Below are 21,937 nucleotides of genomic sequence, written 5' to 3' on the forward strand. Positions count from 1 at the left end.
CTGACATCAAGTATTTTAGTGGGGCTGAGGACTTCACAGTAGATTCTGGTCTGCCTGTCAGGTTTCCCCTCATTGATTTCTTCTCTTCATTTTCACTATTAGATATGTTTTCTAGGGTCACTGTCTGAAGTCGATTTGAGGGAACTCCACTTGCCTTCAAATGCTTTTCTATGATCTGGTTCTGGGGGCACTCAAACACAACAGCCTCAAGAACCACAGGTTAGGCTAACTCCATCATGTGTGTGTATTCCACAGGTATGCTCTTCCAATGCAGAAGGTACATTTTGAGGGGCAGGAGTCGGGCGTGTGAAATGTGACCCAAGATTCTTTACCTCGAACAAAGTCATAGCAATGCTAGGGCAGTAATATGTGATCTGATGTCCATAGTTAGCCTGGGAAATTAAAACAGCAGGGCCATTTGTATGGGTGACAGTGGCCTGCAGGTGTCATTAGAGTATGAAGGGAGGCTCTGAGCTCTGCCTGGATTCTGGCAGTCAGTCAAGCAGTTGTGGAATCTTTCTAGGGGAATCAAAAGTGGAAGACTTTCTGAGCCTGAAGTCACAGTGTGGATAAGATCCTGGGCAGCTTACTGGCCTGGAGCTTATGGACATACATAGGCTGGAAGGGGCTGGAGATTCTAAAGGGTACAAGAAAGGCACTTCACTCTTGACACGCCCCTTCATTCTCAGCCCTGAGTGGGAGGAAAGTTCAGACTCCTATGTCTATGTTTTCTTATTTATTTATTTCACTAACTGATATGGTTTCAATATTGAATGTTACTAAAGATCCCCATGGTAGCACAGTGTATGAGTGAATTCTTTAACAGGTGGGGCCTATCAGAGGTCTTTAGGAAACTGGGAAATATCCCCTTTAGGGAATTGTGTTGTCCAGATCACTTCCTCCATTTTGTCCTTCTCTGCTGTTGATGTATGTGGTTCTGTTTCTTCATGATTGGCTCCTTTGCTGTAACTCCAGAAGCAACAGGCCAATTGAGGCTAGGGCATCCAAAATAGTTCAAACTAACTTTTCTCTTAATAAGTAAATTATGTCAGGTATTTTATTATAGTAAGTAACATGCCAACCCTCCAATTCCTCCTGTCTTACACACTCAACAGAATTCTTCTCTCCCCCTCTATGGACAATTTTTAGTCATCATGGCTCACTGCCATTATTCTTCTAAGGAAAAAAAACCAGGTCAAATCATCTAAGTTGTGTATTTGAACTGCTTTTTTTTTAAATCCTCTATTTCAAATGTGAATTAGGAATCATAGGATTTCACTGCAGCAAAGGACCCTGAAGGTCATCCATAATCACATCATTGTTTTGTTGTTAATAATTACACTTGAGTTATTTATAACAATTCTCAGCATATAAAGGGCTCACACATGTGACTTCATTATAGAAAATAGAAAACTCAAACTCAAGCCATCCTGAAGTATGACATCTTCACAGGCTTCAAGGGTGGAGTGGGGTGTTTGGGCTTCATTTTGCCTCCTCTCTTCTGGACACAGAATTAAGTACAAGGGTCAAACTCTTGCCTTTTGCCCTCTTGGCCATGAGGAGAGAATGCCACCTTTCTGGCACCCTCTGGTGGAAGCCTGAGGGCACACCATAAATGTGTTTGATCCTGACATGCTTTTACACTACAATAGACTTGGAGGCCCTAGAAAGACCTCGTCCCATTAAACACCAGTGCTTTTCCTGCTACCACTATTTTCATAAGGACTTTGATAAAGAACAATACTACTTTTTGCCATCACCACCTGGGGTTGCTTGTCTTTGATGGTTCAAGGCAGCCCACAGTTCCGGAACCCCACTGGTCCAAAAAAACAGAGGCATCTGGTCCTCTGCTCACCCACACAAATGCTCTCTAAAAGGAACCCCTCCAGTCCTAAAGCACATCTACTCAGAAGTGGCAGCTCATACAGAAATCCTGTGTTTCAGGCTTGCTTTCTGATGAAAGGTCGAAAAACCCTTTAATAGCCTCACCACAATTCATGCAAGCACAGCCACTGTGGCAACCTCAGGCTCCCTCTCCTGAGGACACACCTCATATCACACACCTGCACTCATACCCTCACCAATTGTGACTCGTGGGGCCACTGCTCCTTTCTTGTAGCCTTTTCCCATGCAGTCAGCACTACAAAGCCAGGCTTGTTTTCTTTCCAAACCTACTGACCATGGAAATCTAATCTGGGAGCCATGTTGGGGGGCTGTAGGTGATATGAACAGAGGACTTGTGAGGATGGACTTGTCTAGGTGTCCTTGTGAGGTGCCATGGTCAGCAAGAAACCTAGCAGAGAGAGAATCTGCCATTCATGTGTCCCCATGCCTTTCTCTGAATCAGGCAAGGCAAGTGCTGGTGACTGTGACTCTGGATGTTAAGTAGGATGTTAACAGGGGACTCTTGGACTAAAGAACAATGCTGGGTGTCTCTGGGGACTGCAAAGCTTCTCCGGGCAGAGTCTGCACAGAGGAACTCATGTCAGACTTGGGCCTTGAGGGTGAATGGAAACTGCCCAAAAAAGGAGGCTGAAATAGAAAACAGAGACACCTGGAGGAAAAGTTATGAGCTTGAAAGGGCTTTGGGGTAGGGAGGGTCTGGGGAATCCAGGAGAGGGTTGGCAGCTGGCTCAGTTTTCTGGGTGACAGAAATCAAGGATGATGAGAGCTTTATCTTACAAGGATAACCTTGGTTATCCTATGGAGAAGGTACCAGCAGGGCAAGGGCCTGGAAGTAGGTGGCTACCACTGGGGCTGGGATTCCTCAGAATAGTCTGATTTATCTTTCTGGAACCCCCAGGCACTTTCCATTTGTCCCACATTGTACACATCTCCAGAAAAACACCCGTGTCTTGATAATTTTGATCTGTTCTAAACATAGGACAAGCTATCTGCACTGTATCACTATAGGCAAGTGAGGCTGAAAACGGCAAAATGCTTCTTTGGACTCCTCAGAACGAGCAGAGTGCACTGCTATTGAGAATCCAGCCTTGGCTCTGGGTGGGTGCATCCAGGCCTGACCTATATGACCCTTGCTTGACTACACTCGTCATCAATGGCAGCAGGTGGTGAAGGGCAAAACATAAGATCATACTCGCAAGCGGATACAGGGTTGCACATAAAGCTGACATAGTGGCTTCCAATTCAGGTGAGAGGGAGTCTTCCAAAGGAACAGGCTACAGACCACCCCCATGGATGAGTTTTGGAGGTTTGGGTTCTCGTTCCTTCTGTCATAAGAAAATTCTCAGCTGATGTCACACAGACCATTGATTCTACACAAGTCAAGGGAGAGAAGTAAAGTTTCCCTATTCACCCCCTTTTCCTGTTTTTTTAAGCAATGTGTAGAATGATGGCTCTGTTATTATTAGAAATATGAGGAGTGTCAGAATTAGAAAGGATCTCAGAGACAAACAACCTAGAAGGTGGCTCTGGGGAGGACATTAGATGAGCAGGAATCACATGGATGGTTTTTGCAGCTCCATCTAAACCTAGGTCCTTAAGCTGAATGAATTCACTTACATGTCTTCTTGGATCCAGGCCCACGGTATAGGGCATGGGTACCTTCTGGCTCATAGAGAGTCTCACCAGGCATAGCATGTAGCCAGGCCTGGACTTTGCTTTAGGTGTCCACAATCATTTATGTGATAAATGCATGAACTTTCAAAGCCAATGTGGATAGGGCAGGGAAGAACTGGCATGTCTAGGAGTGAGGTACGTGAGTAAAGCCCTGAGATGGGGAAGACTCGGGTTATTTCCACAGGAAAGGAGTGCAGGGTCTACAATGATTAGCAGTGGAACATGGGGTTGGCACGGTGGCCTGAGTAAAAGAAGAAAGGCAAGCCATGAGTGCTGCAGGTGTAGCCCTTGGTCCAGCTGGCTCTGCCTCTAGGTAGAGAGCCCTTTGGCTCTCCTCTTGGGATCTTGAACTCCCCTTCCCTTGGTATTGTGTTCTGGGTAATAAAATCATGTCTGTGTCACATAGCAAAGGTATGCTGGGCAACACATAGGCCTGACATAGGGTTTTCTGTTGGTGTGGGAGAGGGTCTTCCAAAGGATGGGGGCACTGGAGACCTTCCCAATGGATGAAATTAGGAGGTCTGGGTTCATTTCATCTGTGTCATGAACAAATTCTTAGGTCAGTTCACTCAGATCATTGACTTCATGTCAGTCAAAGAGAGAGCAGAGCTGGAAATGGTTTAAAACTGTCAGGACTTGAGTTGAGCCTGCCTTGTAGGCTATAACATAAGGTGGGCATAGCCAGCTTTATGTGCAGAGGTGGGAGGTGGACTTGGCTGCCCTAGATGGTCACATTGTTTAAGTGGATGCTCTTCACCACAATTTCCACCCTTTCCATCATAAGCTCCCCTGGACTTGTCCTCAGAATGAACGAGAACCAGGCACCAAGAAGGACAGTTCACCATCTGATCTTGCTGTCCCTCCTGTCTTCTATAGCACTCACGGCCTTGGGACATGTTAACTTCCTTGACATGGATGGCATTTGGGTAACCAGATCATCATTATTGGGGAGACTCATCCCTGGCTACTCCTCACAGATGCCAGGAGCATCTTCAGACAGTGGCAAATGTTCTTTGGGTACTAAATTGTACAACTAAGGGACACTGCCTAAAGAACAAATGGACAATTCTCTTTATGGACCGTGGGGAAGAATAAAAAAGATGTCACCCATTTTCCTCATAGAAGAACAAAGATATATGAAGCTAGGAAGAAATCACAGAGGAGAGGATTTTGGGATTCCCGTGGCTCAGGTGTCGCTGAAGATCCTTTTGTTTTCTGCAATGGAATAGTCAAAGGTAGCATGTTGTTCAATATTACAGATTAAATGTGCCAAAAAGAATGAAGTCTCCCCTGTGAGTGAGAATGTGTTGGAGACAGGATCTTTACAGAGGACCAAGTTGAGGTCCTTGGACTGGGCCATGATCTAATGTGACTGGTGTCTTTAGAAGTGAAGCACATGGGTACAGAAATTGTGGACCAGGGGACTATAAGACAAAGCAACAGAGAGAAAACATGTAGCTACAACAAGCTCCAGACTTCTAGAAGCTAGAAGAGAGGCATAGGAGACATTGTCCTTAAGCCCTCAAGAGAAACCAACCCCACTGACATCTTGGTTTGTGAATCAAGAACCAAGATATGCTTTTGTGGCTAAAGATTCTAGTTGGTGGTATTTTGTCATAATTGTCCGAAAACTAATACACTCATCCAGAAGGACAGCAGTAGAAGTGTGTTGGTCTGGCTGCGACACTACTGCCTCAAATAGGTGTCAGAGGTGGGGAAAGAAGACACAGATTCACTACATAGAGACAAAACTGGCACTTCCTGCAAGATAGACAAGTAGAAATATATCACAATTCTAAACTGAAATGCTTTGATTATGCCGATCACCAGGAGTTGTAAAACTACCCCGGAGAATTCACAGCCTCTGAACATGCTAACTATACCCTTCATAAATTCGTCTCTAGTTTCTGTTATCATATCACTCTCTCTCTGGGGACCCCTGGCTTGTCATCATTTGCCCTTTATAATTTATTCATCTTCTTGCCTGTATCCTTTCTACTTATCATTCATCTTTACAGTTGTACATAAAATTAGACGGATCCTTCAGTGGCAGGGTGTTTTGAGATGGAGATTGGCTTCACTAGGAAAGCCCCCTGCAGGATGGTGGAGGGCCCACTATAGCCTCTTATAGGTGCCAAGGTGGGTTATGTAAAAGGAACCAAGGGGTAAGGCGAGGCACGAGAAAAGACATTGAGAGGACAGAAAGAAGAGGAAGGTAGAAATAAAAGGCAGAAAGAAGATACCCAGAAGGGAGGACAGAAGAAAACAGGTAAGAAGACAAGTAAGAAGAAAATGAAATCAAGGGAGAGGGAGCTGAGAGGGGACACTAGAAGGGACAGCAGCACTAAGGTTTCAACTTGAACCTTATGTTTGGTAAATTTCCCATCTTACTGCCTTTCTTAACTAACTCACAGTCACCATAATTTGCCATAGAAATGACAGGTCCTGTGCTACAATGACCTGATCTGGGGAGTCCGGATGTGACTTCAGGGGATGAGTGGGATGCAGCAGCATGTGTTGGTTGCCCCGTGAGGGTACAAAAAGCCCATCTGTAACTGGCAGGTTGAAGCCTCAATGTTTACCAAGAAGAAACAGCTCGCTTCCAGCATGCCAGCTCCCCTCCACACCAGCTTCCTCTTCACTGCCTCCAGGCCTCCTGCTAACAGGACCCAGTCCCCCACTTCTTTCAGCTCTGGCCAAGAAAAATCTCTGCTGCTGTAGGAGTAATTCTGGCCACTGCTTGTAACATTTTCTGCGTTTCCCTAGTCAAAGCTTCATCCCCTAGGACCCATATTCCTAACTTTGGGAACAGACGGATTCTCCCTGGAAGACAATCCTCTGCAAAGCCCAAAGGTAGGAGCAGCTGGAACTCAGCAATGGGGCTGTGTTTTAAGGCATGCAGTTCTTCCACAGGGCCTCCTGAGCACTCCCAGATTCCGCATAGCTCTCAGAGCTGGTATGAGGCATGAACACCTCTCTTTCAGGGGGACTTTCTGGTCAGACTCATGCACTGCTGTGTAGGCACAGTGCTTGCTTGGCTGTTTCTAGATACTCTAACATAGTCACATGACTGCAAAATATTTTCCTACTTTCTCCTATTCTGAAGGAAATCTGCCCATAGTCATTTTTGTCACCTTGAAGGTTCTTAAAGCAATTGACCGAACTCTCTGAAGTGAGGGACTTGGGTGGTAGTGGCAGATCCAGAGCTATTTATCAATTGTGCGATCAAAATCATAATGCCTTCCTCATAGGGTGGATTCAAAAAGAGACTGAAGGAAGGGAGGCGACTGTAGCAGCATCATTACCTATCATCCAGTACCGTACTGAGCAAGTACTCACTGTGAATGCTAAGTAGTTGACTACGTTGGCCGCCTTACTGTAACCTCTACTGATTTTCATTGTTGGTTATATTTATATGTGTGGCTTTTGTCTTCAATTTGATGGGTAATTCCAAGAGGGAGAGAAGGGGATGTATTGGAAAATGATTGCTTATGGGTTCAGAAGTCACACTCTATGTTCGTACCCTGTAAACAGTGATGACAGAAGACACTGGACTTTAGAAAGCCAGACAACTAGAAAGGCATGGGGGAGGGGCAGGTGGAGAGAGACAGAGACAGAGAGAGACAGAGACAGAGAGAGACAGAGACAGAGAGGGACAGAGACAGAGAGATCAAAATGTGTATTATTCTGACTTTCTGGCAGAAGGCCCTATTCCCAAGGGCCCTGGTATGGATGGCTTCATGGTTTAGTAATCTCACTCTACTGAAATCATGCCACATTTAAGAATAATAATCCATTTGTGACACTGGTCCAGGGGATGACTCTGTCATTTCTCCAAGCAGCTTCGATCAGCCTGATTTCCAGGGAAACTGGCCACTGATTTAGAAGAACAGCCAGTGGGGTTTGCTCATTAAAATTCTACTTATCCCAAGAGAAATGTTAGTGCTCCCGTTCTCCTCGAAGTTGAGTGAGGAGTGCCTCTGGTCTAGCTGCTGTTACTGTGTCGATGCTGTTCACTATAGCTGTGTGTGCATGTGCACTGATGTGTCTTTGTGTACAAGGATGGGTTATTTTTCTAGCTGGAAGGGGATGCCAGCTCTGTGCCTTGATGAGAAACAGAATGTGTTGCCTCTACCAGCTTTTCCTTCCTTCTCCTCTCGGTAAGCAAGTAGAGGGCTGATTTTCCTGGATTGATTTTTAATGGATTTTGAAGTCTGGAAAAGTGCCTAAATTGCTGAGGTTACCAGTTTTCCAGGTTCCCTTTTTGATTTCATTCTCCTTAGTCAGATATGGAGGGCGCTTACTGGGGCAACTACTATGGCCACCCCAGTCAAGAAGAGGTTTCTCCTGTGTCCCACTTCCAATCAAATAGGCAGCTGTAAGCACAGCCTAAGCTGGCAGGAACACATATGATTTGGTTGAAGAACATTTTGCTTGGACCTCTCCCTGCATTTGCTGGTGGCACATTTCCTCTGATCTCCAAGGAGAGAAACAGCTCACAATAATCATGGAAACTCTGTTTTTTTTTTTTTTTTCTTCTTTTTTCTTTTTCTGGATCAAAATGACTCCACTTTAAAGCATAATTTTACCTGGTCATTTTGTTCTCCATTTGTCTGCATGTGCATTTGTATGGGGACAACATGTTCTCAGAACCTGTAGCTGCTACTCTGTCTCCCACCCCCACCCCCCGCCCCGTGTCTCCTCCCCTTGTGAGCACCTCCTGCTCAGAGAATTGTGTGATGAGACTTGTGAGGTCTAGTCTCCTCTGGAAACCTTTGAAGAAAGGACGGTGTTCTGGGCAGCACAGGGAACCTTGGGCTATGTCTGAGCCCCACCGGGGGCATCTACTTTCACCCTGTCTCTGCCAATATATATTCATGGTTCTTTTTCCCTTTTCTCCCAGACTTGCCCAACTTGTCTTTGTGATTTTAGAAAAATGCCACTGGATCTCCCAGTATGAAGGATTAGCACAGATTATGGGGAATGGTGTTAATTATCGGTGGAAGGGGGGGGGGCTGGCGCCTCGCTCCAACGTGCTCCTGATTTCCCCTGGGCCTTTCTGCCTGGTAATAAGCCTTCTTTAATCTGGCAGGCCCCTTGGTGAAATCAGCACCACGGACAGTGATATTGATTGCTTCTGAGAAACCATCACAGCTGCTCAACCAAATTACCTTTGATATGTGACCTTTAATGTAATTACTGCAACATCAAAGTATTTCTATAAATTATTAAAGAACTAATACACTCCATCATTTAGCTATTCTATTATATGTAAAATAAACAACCACGAGTTAAGGTTAGGTCTGAACAATCCACAGTCGCCTTTCCTTTTTCAAAAATCCTAACCCTTCTCCCACCTTCTCTGTTTCTGCTTCCCTATCTGATTCCGGCTTTTAGACATTATGAAACTCCCCAACAATCTCTCTGAAGCTGATGGAGGGCCTCCAATAACAATGTGGTATTTTCTATTCCATTTGGGTGGCTCTCAAATATCTATCACACCCCGCCCCCGAAACAAAGTGCCATAAACACTTTATTAAGCAGCACAAACCTTTCTAAAAAATTTTTTGACTATCTTACAATATGGTTTTATGATTCACGCATAACGTGGAGCACGTTTGTGCCATTCTACAGAGGGCACCCAGAAAGTATTACTATAATATATGTGCATGTAGTCGCGCCACTAAAAAACCAACTGGGAACGGCCACCCTGCCAAAGCCCCGCTCCACACAAAATCTGTGCGCGCCTGTATTTCCATACATTTGCATTCGCGGCTATGTTATTAAGATGACTCAGCCCCGTGCTTTGCAATCACAAATACCAAAATACAATACAAAGGCTGTCATAATGGAAGGAAAGACCTGTGTAATACCGCATTTTCAACCCAAAGCCTTAACTAAAGACCTCTGAAGCAAGGGGGAGTTAGAGGCATAGGTAGGGAGCTGCTTCATCCTGGGGTGTGCCGTTTGCTCTTGTCTACCTGGTTAACCTTTCCTGCTGTGGGGCAAAATGGAAACGTGTGTTTACATACCGTTTGCTCGGTAAGAATGTAAACACGCATGTCTAAGCATAGGCGTGCATACATCGAGAACTCACGTGCTTCCCAGGAGCGCCCATTGTACACGCCTGCATATTTACAAATTCTTTAAACTATGCCACAAACACACGTCGTTCCATTTATCTTTAGATGCTCAGCAGCTGTATATTTCCTAACCCCCAACCCAATCTCTCTGAATCCACAGGAGAGACCGCCCAGACCCTTGACCCGAGGGACACTTCTTATTTTATGGTGATGAACTAGCCTCGATAATAGCCACGGCTGATATCACACCCAGTTAGGGGGGCCATAAATAATTCTCTTCTCCCCCGCACAGAAGCTATAAACCAGGGCCAAGGCGCGATAGTTTATCAAAGACGAGGGCTGGCTCCTTAAATAAACCGCGGTGAGCTCACTCGCAGCGCCAGGGAGGCGCCCCTCCCACTGCGGTCGGGGACTCGGGAGTCGCGGGTGCTGGACCCCAGCGGGGTCCTGCTGGCTGCCCCTGGGAGCAAGCCGAGCATCGCCCAGCAGTGCGCAGTTTCAGGCCCAGGACATGCAGCGCCCCGCCCCAGCCCTGAGCGCGTTAGCCGCTTCTAGGCTCTCGGCCACCGCCAAGTTCCTCCCCCGTCGAGGCCTGGACGGCCCGAAGCCGTGGCGGAGGTCGCGTCCGAACGCAGTCCCTACGGCCCCGGCACCCTCCCTTCAGTGCGAGCTAGGGGCCTGTGAGGCAGCCAGGTCCGCGGGGTCCCTGCTGTCCCCGCCCCACGCGTCGCGGCCCGACCTCCCGAAGTCGCCCCCTGTCGGCGCGCGGCCGGCGCCACTTACCCCGGGCAGGGTCTTCTGCTCGTGCAGCGCGCTCTGGGCCTTCAGCGCTGACTCACGCTCGCAGTAGGTGAGGAAAGCGCAGCCTGGGAAGGAAACAAGCGGCGACAAGGGTCAGTGGGGGCGCCCCCAGCCAGGCCCGGCCCGCCGCCGCGCCCTGTCGCCCTCCCCATTCTCCCGCCCTCTTGTTCGTCACTGCTCTCCCCACCTCGCTCTCTCCTGGGCGCTCTCCTCGGAGCTTCCCTGCCCCTCGGTCTTCCGTCAGTCTGCCTCTCCTTCCTCCCGTGGCTTTTTATTTTTTTCTATTTTGCTCCCTCCGCGGAGTCCTCCCTACTCCCCAAGCCTCCCCTCTCTGCCGGTGGGTCTCTCTCTCTGTCCTTGAGCCTTAGTGCTTCAGGCGTCTCTGTCTTCTCCCTGCTCCTTGTCAGTGTTGTTTTTAATCAGTTTCAACTCGAGCCCCTACACCTCCCAAAGGGGGCAGTTTTCCCCTTTAGCTCCACTAGCTGTTCTTGCCTGTGCCTCCTTCCTAGCTCTGGGCCCTCCAGGAATGCAAGTGTCAGGGACCTTCCAAATAAAGGGAGAGCCCACCCCCAAGTCAGCAGCCTTAATCAAACAAATAGGGCTGTCATAGATCCTTTGTGTTCTCTGCCTCAATCCCTTCTGTCCAATTTGTGCCAAGGGTCTTCACACACCTCCCGACCCGAGGGCTTCTTGGGCTATCAAACCCACGGAGGCCTGCCCAGGTTCTGCCTCTAATTCCTTGAGGGCGGCTCTTCTTCACACCACCTGCATCTTCTCTCCAATTCAAAGAGCTAAGCGCACTCTCCAAAGCGCTGTCCTCTTCTCCCCCTGAGCCATGGTAACGACCCCACTCCACTGCTTCGTGTCAGCGACTCTGGAGGGTTCCCTGCAGTGCCACCTGCTCACTGGAGGGCTCAGTGCCCATCTGCAGGCACCGTGGTCACAGGAACAGAATGTTTGGTGACAGAACTGGTTTTGGGAGTTTCCTCTAGGTGACTTAGCTACAGGGACCTCTTCTTTCAGTCTGCAGGTATGACTAACCTGCAAAACCAGCTGGAAGCCACGGTAACACTATAAAGGCCAGCTTTGGCTAAAACAGGCTTGTTTGTAAAGCCATCCATGACCGGATCCTAGAGAAAGGACCGGCAGGGTCGACCCCTGCTCCTTCTGCTCCCCACCCCATTTTTTTTTTTCCTGGGATCAGCCTATCCTCTCCGCTGTTATTCCTCCCAACCCAGTCCTTTTCAGGAATCTTCTTGAAGTAGTTTTTGACTGCTCTGGTCCCTCCATGGACCATATCCTTCTGGTCCTTCCAAAGCCACCTACTCTACGAATGCCTACTCTGTATTAGAAGACTCAGGCTCTTTTCTCCTGAAGCCTTCCAGCTGGCAGTGGTGGTCTGGTACAGACATCAGTTCTAGCCATTGGGTGTGTGGTGGCCATTTGATGCACAGAATCCTCAAAATGCCCTTTCCTGTGCCTTACTCCCACCATCAAGTTTGTGCCTGCTAACTTCTACTCCTTCCCTTCTGATGCAGAAATAGAGCCTGCTCCCTCCCCTGTTCTTGCCGGCTGGAGGGATGGCAGGAAGGGGACGTGTGAGAAGGGGAAACAGAAAAAGGAAATAGAGCTTGGGAGATGGTAGCTCCAGTTCCAAGGCTGCCTCTACCTCCTGCCAAGGAGTCTCCATGCCATCCTCCTCCCTCCCTTGGACCAGGCCCACATGGCCCCTCCTCCTTCCTCTCCCTCCTCTTCCCTCCTGGTCACTGGCAGACGGTTATTGATGGAGACACAGGCGACTGAAATGAATAGCGGTCAGAGGCCCTGTGACGTCGTCCCTCGTGCTGCTGCCTGCATCTCCCAGGGGCGTCTTTCCTCCTGTTCCCTTGTCCCCTTGTTGGCCTTGTCTTCTGCCTGCTACAGAGAGGCAGCCAGTGCCTCAGCTGCATGCAGGCAAGTCAGCTTGGGACAAGGTCAGGGGTAGGTTTGGAGAGAAAGAGGAAGTAAGAGAAAGAGAAGGAGGAAGTGACCATATTGTTTTCACAGGCCAGAGTACTAAGCTAAGGATCTCAAAGGGGTGAATCTGTTTGTCCAGCTTCCATGAATTTTCTCCACTGTTTTTTGACAGACCTCAGAGCTCCAGCATGTACCCGTGTCTTTTAGGAGGCCCCTCCCAAGACCAAGTGACCTTCCCCTGCCATTTCCACCTCTGAATTTATTTCCTAACAGTTCTTTTTCCCTTGATCACTCCCTAGCTTCCTTACTTTTTCTCATTCTAATAAGACATGTTCTATCTTAGATCCCTTTTCTACAGTGACTAATTCCTCACCCCATCCCCTTCTACCAGCCTGGCCTGCATCCTCCTGCACTGCTGCCTTCAGGTATCTGTCAGCTGTGACCTCCTCCATCTCTCCTCTCACCCCTTTACTTACCACCATCCCAACCTCAGCACACATATTTCCCCCTGACCCTTTGCCCCATTTCCTTTCCTATTTGTCACCCACTGCTTCCTAACATTGATATCTATTTGCTCATTGATTGGCAGTCTCCAGATGCTCAGATAAGGCTGGAAGCTCCATCTTGCTCGGTTTCTGCTTGTTTCTCTGTGCTCAGAATAGGGGTGGAGGCACCTGACTTACCGAGTATGCCGTTTGCCCAAACACCTTGGCTAACCTGGTTGGAGGGCCACCGTAGACAATGGCGATGGAAGGGTTATGGAAATTGTGTTCAGAGGCTTCCACAAGCTGCCCCAGACCACAAGGATGATGTTACATGCTGGACTTCCTTTGTGGTGGCAGGGTCTGAGGTTGCTTGGGACGGGCAGTGGATGGGTCACTGTAGGCTCCCAGATCAGGCTCATAGCCATCTTTTGGAATTCCTTGAAGAAGCTGATACACACCTCTGCTCAGAAGAGCCCTGTACTGCTACAGGTCACTCTGAGATACCCTTTTCTGAATCATGGGTTCCTTATCTATCCTATATCTAACCTGGGGATATTAATGCCTCTTAGAAACTTGTAGGGAGATCTGTTAACTAATGGTTGTTAACTAAAGCTGAATCTGGGGCCTATGGAACCTACTGTGGGTATTTGTTCTCTCTTCTGATGCAGGAAGTAGGGAAAGGCAGATTCCCTTCTTTCATGTCCTGTCACTCTACCCCCCTGTGAGAAAGGTCCAGCCTTCTTCTCCAGCCATCTTTCAGGGGCTGGATTTGAATTTCACTTTGCCGCAGGAAAGATTAGTCTGCTCACTCCAGGCTTTTTGAGGAAGGTAGATATGGATAAGTTGATCTTAATGCCAAGTCCAGAGTGCAAGGAAGGAGTAGTCTGCACCCTGGATGAGATGGAGAAGAAGTTATAGGAGGAGAGCTTGCCCTCAGAGGAAACCCTATATAAGCATGGTTTTGGGATGGAGGCCAAGGTGGGATCCCATTTGAGGCTCACCTACTCAGGAACAGAGCAGTGGGGCTCACAGCTCCCACAAGAACAGCTCGCTGTTACTGCTCATTGTTCATTGCTGCACCTCTGGTTCTGAGCACCGAGGCTGGGAATAACTTGAAGGGTGGCACTTGCCAGCCTCGGGCTGGAAGCTACTAAGTCAGCCAAATTCCCTGTATTAGAGCACGTAGTGGAGCCTTCACAGCCATCCATCCCCGCAGAGGCCCTCTGTGAATTCACAGTGTGAGTGGTGTGCAGATTCTGTTATGGAGTAGCTGTACAACTGCACAGGATGTATGGGCTCGTCTCGTCACAGGGCTTCCTCTGAGAAGGGTGTGGCCTTCCTGTGATAGGACCAGTGACATAAAAATTTCTTTTGGCTTTTAGGCCCAGTCATTCTCTCCAAGTTCCCACCCTACAGATATATGTTCTTGAACTTGTACTCTGAAAGGGGAACTATAGTCCATGTGGCTGTTAGAAATAGAAAGAAAGGAAGGAAGGGGAAAAAACCCCTGAAAACCTAAGAAATGTCCCCAAGGCAAGAATATTCCGATTTTAAAACTGGATATTCTACCAGTAGTTACAAAGGTGAAATGGTCTTTAATGTAGCAATACTTCTGTTGGTACTTTCCAGTAGCATTGTCAGATAGGAAAAACAAGTTGTAAGATAATTGGTGCTATGGATACACAGTGTAGGCATATCCCACTCCTTCCGTATGTACTCTTGTCTGTATTTACAGGCAAAGTTACAAGAAGCTGCACACAGGAGCATGAGGTGCTGATGAGGGATGTATCCCCATGGTGATTTTGCACTTTTTGTTTGGTTTGACACATTTAGACTCAGACTGTATTCACAGATCACTTGCATAATTAACTTTCAAGAAAAAAAATCTGTGTGAAAAGAGAATGGAGAAAAAAAAAATAAAGGCGATTGATGAGAATAGGTAAGATGGAATGTGGGACTCATAGTCTGTGTTGAGGAGACAGACAGATGGCTGGGCATCGGCTGTTTGGCAGATACACTCTGAGACAGTCATCTGTGGATGGGGCAGCTGCCCTGCTGCCTTAGTGTCCCCTCTGTGCTGGAAGAGGACGGTGCAGCTGTGAGCTTTGAAGCTCTGTCTGGCAAGTTATAAGTGTAAGTGGGTTTGGTTCACAGGCCGGAGTGAGAGGAGTTGGTGCTTGGGGACTGGAATCCTCAATAGGGTAGCCAGTTGCTCTGAGAGCATCGCCAGACTCTCCGGTCTCTTGAGACCTTCCCAGGTGTGTGGCCTGGGGTAAGAAACTACCTAAGTGATCCAGGGACTCTTTGGGGGGAGCATGGCATTGCTCTGAGCTCCCATCTTTCTAATCCCTTCCACCAGCCCATTGCTGATCCCTTCCCCTTCAAGGATTCCCATGCTCTCTCATCCCCCTTAAAGCACTGGATTGAGCAGAATAGAACCCGTCTGTCAGAGAAGGAAGGGATTTTGGAAACCATCTGGATGGGAGTGGGAACAGAGAGCTAACACAGTTAGAGAGAAGTTAAATACAGTGCTGTGTCAGCATCTGATGTCCTAAGCTCCTCCTCTTCCTCCTGGAAGGAGGTGGACCCTTCTGTTTACCTGCCCACCTCTGCTAGCCCACCCTGACCTGCCTCTCTCCTGGCACTCCTCACTCTGCTGCCTGCTGAATGCTCTGGCCCTGGTTTGCTTTTCTTTATATAGCCACCTAACCTTTTCTGGCTTGCCACTTGTATTTACTCATCCCTTCTATTTGCCACTTTTATGTCTTGTGTCTTTGAATAGACTGCCACTCTGTGAGGGTGGAGACACCATCTTTTCATCTCTCGGATTAGGTGGAAGGCTGGAAGACCAAAAAGATACAAAAACAGAGAGCAAGAGAGCCATGATTTAGGCCGGAAGAAAGACTGGGAACTTTGGGATATGAGCACAAGAAGGAAGAAAGGAAGACTGGGAGAAATAAAACAACATGGTACAAGATTCCAGCTGGGAAGAGACAGGCAGAATGGCTGGTGTAGAGGCATGGGCAGGAGACAGTGTGGGTAAAGGTGTCTATCTTTCTCTGTAAAAGCAGCCTACTACCCACCACAAGGGCAAGGGGCATTGGTGATGCCTAGGAAAGTGGGCAGAGCCCTCTCCCACGTGGGGGAAAAACACAGTGCAGGAGAATTAATTGTACCGAGATGATGGCAGTAATTTACAAAGCCCCCGTGAGCTGGGATAAAAGGCCCTTGTCACTGTGAAGTGAAGGAAGAACAATTTCCTGCCCAACTCAAACAGGGCTGAAGCCTGGGGTGTAATCATCACGGAAGGAAAGGCTCCCCATGTGATGGGCTCCCCTTCCTCTCTCTTCCCCCCTCCCCACAGCTAGGCCTCGGCTTCCTGCTAATTGAATTACAGAATTAGTCAGAGGAAGGTGGCCTTAGAATAGGAAGGTCTGGACTTTAATAAAACATCAGGTCTTTCAGGCCCTGGAATCAGCTGGCTTGGAGGAAGTAGGAAAGAGCTGGGGGGGTGGGGTGGGGTGAGGAGATCACAAGAAGATGGAGGGGATCCTCAGAGGACTGACCAGTCAGATGCAGGGGCGGGGGGGGGGGGCGGAGTTGCGGTAGGAGAAAGGGAAGAAGGGGAAGAAGGCGCAGAAAGAGGGATGGGTTTGGGGCTGCATCCCCGTCACCTGGTTTCGCAAACACATTAATAAAAGGTCTCTTGGTGCAAAGCAGGGCATGTTGAAGCATACTGGGATGGTGTGGTGTTAGAGGACCTGTCTTAAATCTGGATCTACTGGGTCTGCTGTGGGGCTTGAAACTCTATCCTCAGTACATCTCTCCTCAGGCCACCACCATGCTGGTCCCAGGACGCTCCTGAAGATCTCTTGTGGTATTTAACCCAGAGATGTAGTTCTGTGCTAAGAAGTGGTGCCTCAGGTGGATAGAGGGAGGAAGGACATGTCAGACAGTGTCCCCAGAGAGAAGGTTACTGGTGGTCTTGGGCCACATTTTTCTAGTCTCTCCTCAGGTTCTGGAATTGACATACTCCCCCTGCCTGTGGGTCTATCCAAGGACCATCTCTTGGGTTCTCCTTCAAGCCCCCTGCCTGTTACATTCTGGAGACTGGTAGGTGGCCTCATCCTTGGACATGGCTCATGCTTTGCACTAAGTGTGAGCCACTCAAGAATAAGCCCAGCAGAGAGGGTAGTGAGCATGGAAAACCGAATACCAAGCCCCACTTCTGCCTGTCTTTCCACCCAACCATTGAGGCATCTCCCTGCACCCCCCTTGTCCCGTTTCCATGTTCTATCCCAATAGCTCCTGTAAGTCTTCCTTCTCCAAGTGAAAAGACAGACGTTCCCCAGCCACAGATGGAATCTGACTTCCACTGCCTTGGTAGAGTTAGAACACTGCTCTTCCCTCTGCTACCTGCCTTATGACTCCCTCCTCCAGTCTTCCCATAGGTGAACCAGCCTCATTCCTCCAAAAACCTTTTCCTGACTCCACCAGCCTCACATCTATTAGAGTCTCTGAGCATTACCCATCTCATTTGTCAGTTGGACTGTGAATCTTTGTCTGCCTCATATTTATCTGTCTGCCCACAATGGAGATACTCTATTATTGGAGCTACTTACATGGGCAGGGAGCTTCTTGATGTAAGGCCAGACAGATTACAATGCAGAAGATATCCCTAAACTCCAGTCTCTTGAGGGTTGGCTAGAGAGCCAACCATGACTGGCTGAAAGAAAGAAGGGGTTTGCAGGGGTGGGGCATGAAGTCTGAAAGAGTGAGCCAGTGGTGGGGGCATCCATTTTCCTCTGAGGGGGCAGCCTTGAGTTGAGCACCAGGTGATAAGCTGTTGTTTTAACCAGGATCAATCTTGCCTTCCTGGGGGGTCTCCTTTCTAAAGGAGTTTCAGAGAGGAAGGTCTATGCAGGATCATGGTTCAGTTTCTGCAAAAATTAAACTCCACTGCACACTGTGAGAGAATGGCCTTTCCTGGAGCTCTGAATTTGTATCCTTCTTCCCCCAGTCTATTCTACCACCGGTGTCTGCAAGACAGAGACAGCCTAGTGCTGAGGGGGCCCAGATTCCCTGACCTAAACTGAGACTCTCAGGAAACAGACCCTCCTCCTCTTTTTCTTTTTGCTGGGCAGAAAGCACTGAGAGAAAATGGTGCCTCTGAATGAGTAGCCACAGACCTCAGAGGGTTAAATATCAGCCCGTGGGTCCTTTGCCAAGTGACTCTCCCTGCCAGCTGCCCTTGTTTACACCCGAAACACCAGAGAATTACACGTCTTGTGTCCTACAGCACTGGGAAGAAGAACAAAAAGTGGACATGATGCCTTGATGGCCTCACCTTTGTCTTGGTGAAGAGCTCCCCAGATCCTGGCCATGATTCGTGGCCCAGGAGACAGAGGGAGTAGAGATGTAGTAGCCTAGCCTTTCTCATGCAGGCCTGTGGAAAAAACTTGTTATCACAACCACAAGGTTGTTTCTGCATCCTTGTTCTAGGATGGCAGCTCCCCAGAGTCCCCAGGAAAGCACAAGGGTGTCCCTAACTCATGGACTGGCTATTATATGCTGAAGTGATATCGCATCCAGAATCTGATCACTCCTGCACCATAGAGAAGATGTGGGCTGTTATCAGCCTTTGACAGCTCAGAAGTAGTCTGGGAGAGGCATCAGGCATGACTATGGCAGAAGGGGAGATACCCAACATCTCTCATTGGCTGATTTGGTGCTCAGTTCCTACCATCAACCCCAGGGGTCTTGGACACGTCTGACAAACAATATAAGTGTGATAAATTCTCAGAGAGATATTTGGATTTCTGCATAAAATAGTTTCCCTTCCTGCATTCTACCCATGTTCTTCACTTCAAATAAGGGACTCAGGGATGACCTCATCTCTTCCTGCAGGGACATAGGTGGCACCTGACCTCACTTATCCCTGGATCCTCTTAAACCTTAGTGGCCAGCATGCCAGGGCTCTTGCACAGAGGGCACTAGTGGATCATCAAGGTTGGACTCTAAATTCTTTTAGAACACCTACTCACTGCAGTTCCAGGAGAAGTTCTCTGCTAGATCCTAGATACCAAACCTGCTCCTTTACAATTAGTGTGGAAGGCAGTTTAGCTCCTCCTAATTTGAATTTTCTAAGATCAATATAAGAAGCCATCCTGTAGGGATGTCGGGATGGACCACTGGCTCTCAGAGGCCTTCTATCCATCACCAGACTTTAGGAGATAGGCAACAGGCAGCTCTCTGACCAAATGGAGGTCACTTTAACAGGTGCGAGAGAAAGAATCATCTCTAATCTCTCCACCCACTGTGGGTATCTTCTCTTTCTTCTCCTGTCCTTGTGGAACTCCATAGCTTCCCACATAGCCAAGCCCCCCATCTGACACTCTGGACACAGTAAATGGGAAACATACCTCATCTGATCGTCTGGTGGCGCAGGCCATTTTGGGTGAGAGTCTTAAGCTGGCAGAGGCACCTCAGTACATACTTACAATTTTGAGGAAGGATCTTCTTGCTGGAGCTTTCTATGGAAGTTACTAGAAGTAGAGATGGGGGCCATTTCCCCGGGAGAATACCATTCCCTACACAGAGGAAACTGGGGGCCTGGGGGGGGGGGTGGATTTGCACTTCAGCTGCTCCTGAAGCTGTCACCACATCAGCAAGTCTGAAACTCTTTAAATGTACCACAGAGACTGATCTTGGCCCTTCAGGTGCCATGTGCGTTAAGGAGAAGATGGACAAGCTGTTCTGACTCTTTTCTCTTGCTAAAGGAGAACAGGTCGCAGCAGCAAGACAGTGGAGTTACGAGTCCCTGGGGGCACAGAGACTCTTCCTTAGTCACACTGCTAAGGTCATCTCTCCAACAACATGGTCCATGTCACTCCTGGGATTTGATTTCACACTACTCCTACAGGATGCCTTCCTTGTTCCTGAATCATTTAAAAATAACCTGCACACACACACACACACACACACATCTGATGCCTGTGGAGGTCAGAAAAGGACACTGGATTGCCTGGGATTAAAATTACAAATGGTTGTGAATTGCCGTATAGAAAATGGGAGTTGAACTAGGCTCTCTTGAAGAGCATCTAGTATACCTAATCACTAAGCCATCTCTCCAGTTCTTATTCCTAGGTTCTTAACCAGATCTTCCCATCCAGAGAACCCCACTAACCTTACAGCTCCTCCATGCAACCCTCCTCAGCTTCTTAGCACCTGCTGATTTGCCTTTGAATAAGCACCTCCTTCCAGGTTCAAATACACAAAAACATGTGTGGTTGAATGGCTTTCTGCTGTTGTCATCTGTTGAAATCACATTCCTCCAATAAGACCATAGCTGATGGGCTGGGCTCTAATTGGATCAAACTGACCAGAATCAGGAGGGAAGGCTGTGTACCCTCTAGGTGCACTGGAGGTGGGCCTGCAGGGACCTTGGAACTGCCTGGTGACAGGAGCTAATCTCAGCTCTCTTCTTTGGCTTCTTTCTAACAGCCACTGAAATAACAGAACACGGTGTGTGTGTGTGTGTGTGTGTGTGTGTGTGTGTGTGTGTGTACCTTTTTTCTCTGTGTGTGCTTGTGTGGATGTCTGTCTGTGTACCTGTGCCTCTCTTTCTTTTTCTCTTTGTGTGTCTATGCCTGTGTGTGTATACGTGTGAGTGTGTGATGCATTTGCACAACAACAAAAATCACAAGCTCAGCATCTAAGACAGGCTATTTCAAAAAGACCAATAGCCAAGAGTCCCCTATTACAGGATCAATGTTTGGAAAATGCAACTTTTTTTTTTAAAGAAGAAAAACAATTTCACTCAGTTCCTGACAGGCCACAGTCCAGCTCTCTGCCAAGAATGGTTTCTGCCCTTACTCTCAGTTATTTAAGCCATTTTTCTGACTTGATTTTGATTTTCACCCAGTGTCAATTAGACAAATTCAACCACAGGCATTTAGTAATATTTAACCCAAGGGCTGCAACAGGGAGAGGTCTGCAGTGGTGATGAGAGTACTGGACTAGAGAGTCACCCCTTCCATCCTCAGAGCCCTACAGAGGGACCAGTCATATTTCAGAGAGGTGTGAGTTGTAAGCTCTGGTTAAAGTTTCTCCACTTTATACATTGCTGACCCACAGGGTGTGTTGAACATGCTAGCAAGTGGGGAGGATAGACAGAGTCCAGCGATCAGCTCTATTTATTACCCTCATCCAATGCCCACATATCCAAGAGGAGGGAAAACTGAGCCACAAAATCAGTTGACTGTATAAAAGACCGACTATGCCATGTGACTAGAAGGAAGGCTGACATTTTGGATGGATGACATAATGCTCCATTCATCTCACAACCATTTATTGGTTAACCACCATTTTTCAGATGATGGAAAACATAGTCACTGTTTTATAGGAGTCCCTAGATAAAATGAGCAAGTCAACTCATGAGTCACGGCTTGTACAGGATTTTAGGTGGCAAAGGACATCAGTGAACACTCCCTGATATTTGATTATGCGTTGGGTTTTGTGCTAAGTGCTTTACGTGGACTGACACATCCAACATAACCTTAAAAATGTGTTATCATCTCAGATAACAAGGCAGGAAACTGAGGTAGCAAGCAATCAAGGTCTTGTTGCTCCCCTCCCCTCCACCCATGGCAGTGTCCTGAATGCTGCCTGACCCCTTTCGACCTTGTGGAAGTGCTTGCTCAACTCTGCCTAGGCTAGAACTCATTGAAGATCTCTATTCTCGCTTACAATGGCTTTGAGAGAAGAAAACATTAGAAAAAAGGCAGCACAGATACAAAGACAAAGCAGGTGAGCTGAGTTTCCATCCCCTGGAGTAATTTAGACAGGCTAGAGCCTGACAGAGCATCAGTTCTGTGAAGCTTCCTTCGCACCTTTGGCATTCTTGCTTTGTGGTCTTCAATTTTTTCCTCTTCTCTTTCCTCTTTCCTTCCCTCTGTTCCTCATTCTTGTTTATTTCCTTTCTAGTCTTTTCCCTTTCTTCTTTGTCTCACAACTTGAATCCCCTATTCTCTC

General features: G+C 47.9%; 1 protein-coding gene across 32 annotated transcripts in view; it reads right to left on the reverse strand.

Annotated features, from left to right (window-relative positions):
* The window catches only part of Celf4 (CUGBP Elav-like family member 4), a 278,755-nt gene that overhangs the window by 193,946 nt on the left and 62,872 nt on the right, over positions 1-21,937 (reverse strand). For all 32 annotated transcript variants that reach the window (XR_007832474.1, XM_051163624.1, XM_051163606.1 and 29 more), the window contains exon 2: positions 10,446-10,528. Coding sequence is in view for 31 of the 32 variants with exons in the window: in XM_051163624.1 (XP_051019581.1) it covers positions 10,446-10,528 (83 nt within the window). In the remaining variant the exon portion in view is untranslated. The remainder of the gene's footprint in view (positions 1-10,445; positions 10,529-21,937) is intronic.

This window comes from Acomys russatus, chromosome 20 (assembly GCF_903995435.1).
Source record: "Acomys russatus chromosome 20, mAcoRus1.1, whole genome shotgun sequence".
Taxonomy (NCBI): Eukaryota; Metazoa; Chordata; class Mammalia; order Rodentia; family Muridae; genus Acomys; species Acomys russatus.